General features: G+C 49.1%; 1 protein-coding gene across 1 annotated transcript; it reads left to right on the top strand.

Moving 5' to 3' along the window:
- The first annotated feature begins 218 nt into the window (after positions 1-218).
- LOC140355632 (cytochrome P450 7A1-like) lies at positions 219-9,654 on the top strand. The gene is made up of 4 exons (XM_072440295.1): positions 219-424; positions 7,872-8,044; positions 9,158-9,467; positions 9,591-9,654. The coding sequence occupies exons 1-3, from the start codon at positions 349-351 to the stop codon at positions 9,464-9,466; spliced, it is 558 nt and encodes a 185-aa protein (XP_072296396.1). The 5' UTR covers positions 219-348; the 3' UTR covers position 9,467; positions 9,591-9,654.
- Positions 9,655-10,672: the final 1,018 nt, after the last annotated feature.

Here is a 10,672-nt window from a genome sequence, read left to right as displayed (position 1 = left end):
TTTAGTCCTGCTTTAGTCCTTCTTTAGTCCTGTTTTAGTCCTGCTTTAGTCCTTCTTTAGTCCTGCTTTAGTCCTGCTTTAGACCTGCTTTAGTCCTGCTTTAGTCCTGCTTTAGTCCTGCTTTAGTCCTGCTTTAGTCCTGCTTTAGTCCTGCTTTAGTCCTACTTTAGTCCTGCTTTAGTCCTGGTGCTTTTCAAACGTTCTTTCTCTCGCTCTGCTCCAGCTCAGCACTTTGCAGTTTTCTGGGCGTCCATTGGAAACACCAGCCCTGCCATTTTCTGGTGCGTGTATTACCTGCTCCGCCAGCAGGAGGCGCTGCAGGCCGTGAGGGCGGAGCTACAGGAAGTGATGTCACAGGAAGGACTAGAGCCGGACTCGGACCTGGTCCTCAGCCGCGATCAGCTGAACCGACTCGTGGTTCTGGGTGAGAAGTCCTTTTTCTCTCTTTTAATCTAACACCAATTACCAGCAGGAGGCCATGTTTAGTCCTGACTCTGGCACCAGCAGGAGGCCATGTTTAGTCCTGACTCTGGCACCAGCAGGAGGCCATGTTTAGTCCTGACTCTGGCACCAGCAGGAGGCCGGTCCATGTTTAGTCCTGACTCTGGCACCAGCAGGAGGCCGGTCCATGTTTAGTCCTGACTCTGGCACCAGCAGGAGGCCGGTCCATGTTTAGTCCTGACTCTGGCACCAGCAGGAGGCCGGTCCATGTTTAGTCCTGACTCTGGCACCAGCAGTAGGCCGCTCCATGTTTAGTCCTGACTCTTGCACCAGCAGGAGGCCGGTCCATGTTTAGTCCTGACTCTGGCACCAGCAGGAGGCCGGTCCATGTTTAGTCCTGACTCTGGCACCAGCAGGAGGCCGGTCCATGTTTAGTCCTGACTCTGGCACCAGCAGGAGGCCGGTCCATGTTTAGTCCTGACTCTGGCACCAGCAGGAGGCCGGTCCATGTTTAGTCCTGACTCTGGCACCAGCAGGAGGCCGGTCCATGTTTAGTCCTGACTCTGGCACCAGCAGGAGGCCGGTCCATGTTTAGTCCTGACTCTGGCACCAGCAGGAGGCCGGTCCATGTTTAGTCCTGACTCTGGCACCAGCAGGAGGCCGGTCCATGTTTAGTCCTGACTCTGGCACCAGCAGGAGGCTGGTCCATGTTTAGTCCTGACTCTGGCACCAGCAGGAGGCCGCTCCATGTTTAGTACTGACTCTGGCACCAGCAGGAGGCCGGTCCATGTTTAGTCCTGACTCTGGCACCAGCAGGAGGCCGCTCCATGTTTAGTCCTGACTCTGGCACCAGCAGGAGGCCGGTCCATGTTTAGTCCTGACTCTGGCACCAGCAGGAGGCTGGTCCATGTTTAGTCCTGACTCTGGCACCAGCAGGAGGCCGCTCCATGTTTAGTACTGACTCTGGCACCAGCAGGAGGCCGGTCCATGTTTAGTCCTGACTCTGGCACCAGCAGGAGGCCGCTCCATGTTTAGTCCTGACTCTGGCACCAGCAGGAGGCCGGTCCATGTTTAGTACTGAAAAACTACAAAACCTCTTTGGGAAAAAGTAGAAACCTGGAGGAGTTTCGGAGTGAAGGAGAAATCTGACTGATGATGATGATGATGAGGACGATGATTGAGGACGATGATTGAGGATGATGAGGATGATGGATGATGATGATGATGGATGATGATGATGATGATGATGGATGATGATGGATGAGGATGATGGTGATAATGGATTAGGATGATGGTGATGATGGATGATGATGATGATTGATGATGATGATGGTTGTTGATGATGATGATGATGATTGATGATGATGGATGATTATGATGATGGATGATGAGGATGATAGTGATAATGGATGATGAGGATGATTATGATGGATATTGATGATGATGATGATGGTGATGATGGATGATGATGATGGATGATCATGATGATGATGATTGATGATGATGATCTTGTTGATTGATGATGATGATGATGATGATGGATGATGAGGATAATGATGATGATGAATGATGATGATTGAGGATGATGATGATGATGAGGATGATGATGGTGATGATGGTGATGAGGATGATGATTGATGAGGATGATGGATGATCATGATGATGATGATCATGATGATGATGAGGATGATGATTGATGAGGATGATGATGATGATTGATGATGATGATGATGGTTGATGACAATGATGATGATGATGATGGGGATTGATGAGGATGATGATGATGATGATGATGATGATGATGATGATTGTGGTGGTGGTGGTGGTGGTGATGATGGATGATGATGATGATGATGATGATGATGATGATGATGATGATGATGATGATGATGATGGTGGTGGTGGTGGTGGTGGTGGTGGTGGTGGTGGTGGTGGTGGTGGTGGTGGTGGTGGTGGTGGTGATGATGATGGTGATAATGGATGAGGATGATGATGGTGATAATGGATGAGGATGATGATGATTGATGATGTTGATGGATGATGATGATGATGAGGATGATGGTGATGATGGTGATGATGGTGATAATGGTGATGATGATGATGATGGAGGATGATGATGGATGAAGATGGATGAGGATTATGATGATGATGAAATATGGGGATGATGAAATATGATGATGATGGATGATGATTATGATGATGGATAAGGATGATGATGATGGATGATGATTATGATGATGATGATAGTGGTGGTGGTGATGATGATGGATGATGGTGATGATGGATGATGATGATGATGATGATGATGAAATATGATGATGATGATGATGATGATGATGATGATGATGATGATGATGATGATGGATGAGGAGGATGAATGTGATGGTGATGATGAATGAGGATTATGATGATGATGAAATATGGTGATGATAGATGACGATGAAATATGATGATGATGGATGATGGTGGTGGTGATGATGATGATGGATGATGATGATGGATCGATGATGATGATGATGATGGATGATGGATGATGGATGATGATGATGGATGATGGATGATGGATGATGGATGATGATGATGATGATGGATGATGATGATGATGATGATGGATGATGATGATGATGATGATGGATGATGATGATGATTATGATGATGGATGATGATGATGATTATGATAATGGATGAGGATGATGATTATGATGATGGATGAGGATGATGATGATTATGATGATGATGGTGGTGGTGGTGGTGATGATGATGATGATGATGATGATGATGGATGAGGAGGATTATGGTGATGTATGAGGATGAAAATGACGACGATGATGGTTGATGATTATGATGATGGATGAGGATGAAAATGACGATGATGATGGTTGATGATGATGGATGATGAGGATGATGAGGATGATGATGGATGATGATGATGATGATGATGATGATGGATGATGATGATGGATGATGATGTTGTTGTTGGTGGTGGTGATGATGATGGATGAGGAGGATGATGATGGATGATGATGATGATGAAATATGATAATGATGATGATGGATGATGATGATTATGATGATGGATGAGGATGAAAATGACGATGATGATGGTTGATGATGATGGATGATGATGGATGAGGAGGATGAATGTGATGATGAAGGATGCACTGGGTCTCAGCGTTGCCGGGACTTATTGTCACATTAAAAATCAAACCAACCCGAGGCCCTATGTAAAAAGAGCCCCCCCTAGTGCTATTTCTGTAGTCACATCATCACACAGATGGAAAAACAAAATGCGAGTCAGGCCCAATCTGAGAAATGTGATTCATATTCCCTGTGAAAAGATAAAGCCCAGTCTCACTGAAACTAGTCTGAAACTTGCTGTGCTAAATGTCAGATCCTTATGTAACAAATCTCTCTTAATTAATAATTGTATTTCTTCTTATAATCTTGATTTTATGTTTTTAACTGAAACATGGCTTGACAAAAACACAGGAAATGTAGTTCTGATAGAATCTGCTCCACCCAACTTTAAGTTTGAATCTGAAACACGAGAAAACAAAAAAGGGGGTGGAGTCTGTGCTGTCTTTAGAGATGAAATAATTACCCGCAGGTTGTCTTTTGGGGTGTTTTCATCATTTGAGTATGTATCCTTTAAAATGGAGCTAAAACGGTCTCCATCCATTCTCTTCATTGTTTTATACAAGCCTCCCCAGCACTGCCAAAGTTTTATTGATGATTTTACTGAGACGTTTCAGTCGCACAGACTTTGATGGTTTGGTCATTACAGGTGATTTCAATGTGCATGTTGATAATATTTGTGACAGAAACGCTAAAGAGCTTGATGCTGTCCTTGAAACCTTCAGTCTTACTCAGCATGTGAGAGGCCCCACCCACAGCAAAGGACACACTCTAGGTCTCATAATTACAAAGGGGATAAATATTTCAAATGTTAATGTGATCGATGTTGCTCTGTCTGATCATTTCTGTGTCTTCTTTGACCTGTCTGTTTCTCCCAAACCTCCGGTTGGTCCTGCAGCTGTTCAGAGGAGACACACAAGTGATGGCACAGGTGCACTGTTTATGGAAATGATAAACTTTGAAAATGTCTCATGTTCTAATGTAAATGATTTGTTGAACTCTGTTACATCGAGTGTTTTGAATGTTCTGGACACCATCGCCCCTATAAAGGCTAAAATGGTAAAAAATAAGCAGAAGGCACCGTGGAGAAATGATGATTCGGTCAGGGCACAGAAAAGGGAGGTGCCGCAGGGCCGAACGGAAATGGCGCAAGTCAAAGCTCCAGGTTCAAAAAGAGATTTACAAAGAAAAGCTGAACATGTACAACCTAATCTTATGTAGAACTAGGGAAAGATATTTTTCTGAAATAATTGGAAGCTGCAGTAACAACTCGCGTGTCCTGTTTGCCACAGTAAACAGATTAACAAACCCTCCAGCTCAGCTGCCGTTAGAACTCATTTCCACATCCAAGTGTAATGAGTTTGCATTATTCTTTAATGACAAAGTTCAGGGCATTAAAAATGCTATAAATCCGACAATGCAAAAAATTACCCTAAAACCACCAAGACACTTAGAGCTAACTCACTTTGCACCAGTAACTGACAAAACTGTCCATGAGATCATCACCAGTCTTCATCTAGAGTTCATCTACATGCTGCCTTGATGTGTTACCCACCAGATTTCTAAAGTCTGTGCTGAACAGTTTGTTAGGACCATTCACTCACGTAGTTAACATGTCGCTTCAATCTGGAACATTCCCAATGTCTTTGAAAACTGCGGTCATAAAGCCTCTCCTAAAGAAGAGCAGTCTTGATGCCGCAGTACTGAGTCATTACCGGCCCATCTCTAATCTGCCATTTTGGGGCAAAGTCCTTGAAAAGGTTGTTTACCAACAGCTCACAGATTTCCTCTTAATAAACAACTCATTTGATGTTTTTCAGTCAGGTTTTAGACCTCATCACAGCACTGAGACTGCTCTTGTCAAGGTGACAAATGACATCCGCCTGAACACTGACACGGGCAAAGCCTCAGTCTTAATTCTGTTAGATCTGAGTGCTGCTTTTGACACTGTCGATCATGGGATCCTCTTACAGAGACTAGAGGACTGGGTGGGCATCACTGGCACTGCCCTAAACTGGTTAAGGTCCTATCTGGAAGACAGGAAGTACTTTGTTGAAATTGGTAGCTGTGTCTCAGACCACATGACCCTGACCTGTGGAGTGCCCCAAGGGTCAGTCCTGGGTCCCCTTCTGTTCAACCTCTACATGCTGCCGTTAGGTCAGTTGATACGCAGTGAAAATGTGTCCTATCACAATTATGCAGACGACACTCAGATCTATGTTTCACTATCGGCAGGTGACTATGGACCAGTAGATTCACTCTGTCACTGCATCCAACAGATCAGTTTGTGGATGCAAAACAACTTTCTCCAGCTGAACTCAGACAAGACTGAAATAATCGTTTTTGGCCCACAGAAACAAAGAGAAAGTGTTAGCGGTCATCTCCAGAGTCTCGCTCTAAAACCTACAAACCAAATTAGAAATCTGGGGGTAATAATGGACTCAGACTTGAACTTTAATAGCCACGTCAAATCAATAACATCAGCAGCTTTTTACCATCTAAAAAACATTGCCAAAATCAAAAATATAGTGTCAAAACCAGATTTAGAGAGACTTCTCCATGCGTTTGTCTCCAGTAGATTAGACTACTGTAACGGCCTGCTCACTGGTCTCTCCAAACGAGCTGTAAAACAGCTGCAGTACATCCAGAACGCTGCTGCTCGGGTCCTGACCAGAACCAGGAAGTATGATCACATTAGTCCTGTTCTCAGGTCTCTGCACTGCCCCCTGTGGCTCAGAGAATAGACTTTAAAGCAGCTCTGCTTGTGTACAAGTCTCTCCATGGCCTAGCACCAAAGTACATCTTGGATATGTTAGTGCCATATGAACCATCTCGGACTCTGAGGACCTCAGGGACCGGCCTCCTGCTGGTGCCAGAGTCAGGACTAAACATGGACCGGCCTCCTGCTGGTGCCAGAGTCAGGACAAAACATGGGGAATCTGCGTTTCAGTTTTATGCAGCTAAAATCTGGAACAGTCTTCCTGAAGATGTGAGACAGGCTTCAACTCTGACAATGTTCAAATCTAAGCTAAAAACAGTTTTGTTTAGCTGCGCATATGACTGAAAGGATTTTTTCTTTGCACTCTTCTCTTTTGTTTGTGATTTTATTAGTTTAGAAAATCTGTTGGATTGATAATTTTTAATTTAGTTAATTTTATTGTATTTCTGTTTCTGTAATTTCTTTGTGATTTGAATGCATTTTTCCTGCTGTGAAGCTTTGAATTGCCTTGTGTATGAAATGTGCTCTACAAATAAACTTGCCTTGCCTTGATGATGATGGATGAGGATTATGATGATGATGAAATATGGTGATGATGGATGAGGATGAGGATGAAGTATGATGATGAAGGATGATGATTATGATGATGGATGAGGATGATGATGGTGGTGGTGGTGATGGTGGTGGTGATGATGATGATGGATGATGATGATGATGATGAAATATGATGATGAGGGATGATGATGATGGATGACGATGATGATGGTTGATGATGATGGATGATGAGGATGATGAGGATGATGATGGATGATGATGAGGGATGATGGATGATAATGGTGATGATGATGATGGATGATGATGATGATGATGGATCGATGATGATGATGGATGATGATGATGAGGGATGATGGATGATGATGATGATGATGATGGATGATGGTGGTGGTGGTGGTGGTGGTGGTGGTGGTGATGATGATGATGGATGAGGAGGATGATGATGAAATATGATAATGATGATGATGGATGATGATGAAAATGACGATGATCATGGTTGATGATGATGGATGAGGAGGAGGAATGTGATGATGATGATGATGATGATGGATGAGGATGGATGAGGATGGATGAGGATTATGATGATGATGAAATATGGTGATGATGGATGAGGATGAAATATGATGATGATGATTATGATGATGATGATGATGGTGGTGGTGGTGGTGGTGGTGGTGGTGATGATGATGATGATGGATGAGGAGGATGATGGTGATTATGTATGATGATGATGAAATATGATGATGATGGATGATGATTATGATGATGATGATGGATGAGGATGATGATGATGATGACGATGATGATGGTTGATGATGATGGATGATGAGGATGATGATGATGATGATGATGATGGATGAGGATGATGATGATGACGATGATGATGGTTGATGATGATGGATGATGAGGATGATGATGGATGATGATGAGGGATGATGATGGATGATGGATGATGATGATGGATGATGATGATGGATGATGATGGATGATGATGATGATGATGATGGCTCTGGTTGGTCAGAGAGCGCGGTGAGGGAGAGTCTGCGCCTCAGCACGATGTCCATGAACGTCCGTGTGGCTCAGGACGACTTCACCTTCAGACTGGACTCACCCTGGTCCATTCGCAAAGGAGACCTGATCTCCATCTACCCCCAGAACACCCACATGGACCCTGAGATCTACCCAGAGCCCACGGTGAGGACCAGGACTAGACCAGGACTAGACCAGGACTGGACCAGGACTGGACCAGGACTAGACCAGGACTAGACCAGGACTGGACCAGGACTGGACCAGGACTCTTCCTCTCGTCTCCTCGCTCGTCCTCTCGTCTCCTCGCTCTTCCTCTCGTCTCCTCGCACATTTCCTCTCGTCTCCTCGCTCTTCCTCTCGTCTCCTCGCTCGTCCTCTCGTCTCCTCGCTCTTCCTCTCGTCTCCTCGCTCTTCCTCTCGTCTCCTCGCTCTTCCTCTCGTCTCCTCGCTCTTCCTCTCGTCTCCTCGCTCGTCCTCTCGTCTCCTCGCTCTTCCTCTCGTCTCCTCGCTCTTCCTCTCGTCTCCTCGCTCTTCCTCTCGTCTCCTCGCTCGTCCTCTCGTCTCCTCGCTCGTCCTCTCGTCTCCTCGCTCGTCCTCTCGTCTCCTCGCTCTTCCACTCGTCTCCTCGCTCGTCCTCTCGTCTCCTCGCTCGTCCTCTCGTCTCCTCGCTCTTCCTCTCGTCTCCTCGCTCGTCCTCTCGTCTCCTCGCTCTTCCTCTCGTCTCCTCGCTCTTCCTCTCGTCTCCTCGCTCTTCCTCTCGTCTCCTCGCTCGTCCTCTCGTCTCCTCGCTCGTCCTCTCGTCTCCTCGCTCGTCCTCTCGTCTCCTCGCTCTTCCACTCGTCTCCTCGCTCGTCCTCTCGTCTCCTCGCTCGTCCTCTCGTCTCCTCGCTCGTCCTCTCGTCTCCTCGCTCGTCCTCTCGTCTCCTCGCTCGTCCTCTCGTCTCCTCGCTCGTCCTCTCGTCTCCTCGCTCGTCCTCTCGTCTCCTCGCTCGTCCTCTCGTCTCCTCGCTCTTCCACTCGTCTCCTCGCTCTTCCACTCGTCTCCTCGCTCGTCCTCTCGTCTCCTCGCTCGTCCTCTCGTCTCCTCGCTCTTCCTCTCGTCTCCTCGCTCTTCCTCTCGTCTCCTCGCTCGTCCTCTCGTCTCCTCGCTCGTCCTCTCGTCTCCTCGCTCGTCCTCTCGCTCGTTCTCTCGTCTCCTGAGGCAGTAACTCGAGCGTGTAAACTGGAACCTCGCTCTTCGTCACATCAATGTTTAACGTGGAAATATTGTGTTTCTAGAGTTTCCAGTTCGACCGTTACCTGGACAACGGCAAAGAGAAGACGGACTTCTACAAGAGCGGTCAGCGGGTCAAGCACTACCTGATGCCGTTTGGCTCTGGCGCCTCCAAGTGTCCAGGACGCTACATCGCGCTGCAGGAGATCAAACAGTTTGTGTCTTTGTTACTGCTGTTCTTCGACCTGGAACTGACCGACACAAACGCCCACGTCCAGCCCGACCTCGCCCGCGCCGGCCTGGGCATCATGCAGCCGGCCAGCGACGTCGCCTTCAGGTACAGGCTGCGGTGGCCCCTGGACCCCGAAATGTGAGGTGCAGGGCCCCTGGACCCCGAAATGTGAGGTGCAGCTGCCCCTGGACCCCGACATGTGAGGTGCAGCGGCCCCTGGACCCCAACATGTGAGGTGCAGCGGCCCCTGGACCCCAACATGTGAGGTGCGGCGCCCCCTGGACCCCGACATGTGAGGTGCAGCGGCCCCTGGACCCCAACATGTGAGGTGCAGCGGCCCCTGGACCCCGACATGTGAGGTGCAGGGCCCCTGGACCCCGAAATGTGAGGTGCAGGGCCCCTGGACCCCAACATGTGAGGTGCAGCGGCCCCTGGACCCCAACATGTGAGGTGCAGGGCCCCTGGACCCCGAAATGTGAGGTGCAGGGCCCCTGGACCCCGACATGTGAGGTGCAGGGCCCCTGGACCCCAACATGTGAGGTGCGGCGCCCCCTGGACCCCGACATATGAGGTGCAGCGGCCCCTGGACCCCAACATGTGAGGTGCAGCGGCCCCTGGACCCCGACATGTGAGGTGCTGCGCCCCCTGGACGCCGACATGTGAGGTGCAGCGGCCCCTGGACCCCAACATGTGAGGTGCGGCGCCCCCTGGACCCCGACATGTGAGGTGCAGCGGCCCCTGGACCCCAACATGTGAGGTGCAGCGGCCCCTGGACCCCGACATGTGAGGTGCAGGGCCCCTGGACCCCGAAATGTGAGGTGCAGGGCCCCTGGACCCCGACATGTGAGGTGCAGGGCCCCTGGACCCCGAAATGTGAGGTGCAGGGCCCCTGGACCCCAACATGTGAGGTGCAGCGGCCCCTGGACCCCGACATGTGAGGTGCAGCGGCCCCTGGACCCCGACATGTGAGGTGCGGCGGCCCCTGGACCCCGACATGTGAGGTGCGGCGGCCCCTGGACCCCGACATGTGAGGTGCAGCGGCCCCTGGACTCTTGAGGCATGTGAGGTGCAGGCCCCCTGGACCCCGACATGTGAGGTGCAGCGGCCCCTGGACCCCGACATGTGAGGTGCAGCGGCCCCTGGACCCCGACATGTGAGGTGCCGCGGCCCCTGGACCCCGACATGTGAGGTGCAGGGGCCCCTGGACTCTTGAGGCATGTGAGGTGCAGCGGCCCCTGGACCCCGACATGTGAGGTGCCGCGCCCCCTGGACCCCGACATGTGAGGTGCAGGGGCCCCTGGACCCCGACATGTGAGGTGCAGGGCCCCTGGACCCCGACATGTGAGGT

This window comes from Eucyclogobius newberryi, unplaced genomic scaffold (genome assembly GCF_026437365.1).
Source record: "Eucyclogobius newberryi isolate DKJ021-1_F unplaced genomic scaffold, fEucNew1.0.hap1 SCAF_12, whole genome shotgun sequence".
Classification (NCBI taxonomy): domain Eukaryota; kingdom Metazoa; phylum Chordata; class Actinopteri; order Gobiiformes; family Gobiidae; genus Eucyclogobius; species Eucyclogobius newberryi.
The sequence above is the reverse complement of the archived record's forward strand: the minus strand, read 5'-3'. Positions and strand labels throughout refer to the sequence as shown.

Excerpts from the sequence above, each read along its gene's own strand:
- LOC140355632 (XM_072440295.1), top strand. The coding sequence starts at position 349 with ATGTCACAGGAAGGACTAGAGCCGGACTCGGACCTGGTCCTCAGCCGC. Across the intron at positions 425-7,871 it reads GAACCGACTCGTGGTTCTGG|AGAGCGCGGTGAGGGAGAGT; the intron begins GTGAGAAGTCCT and ends CTGGTTGGTCAG. Across the intron at positions 8,045-9,157 it reads AGATCTACCCAGAGCCCACG|AGTTTCCAGTTCGACCGTTA; the intron begins GTGAGGACCAGG and ends TTGTGTTTCTAG.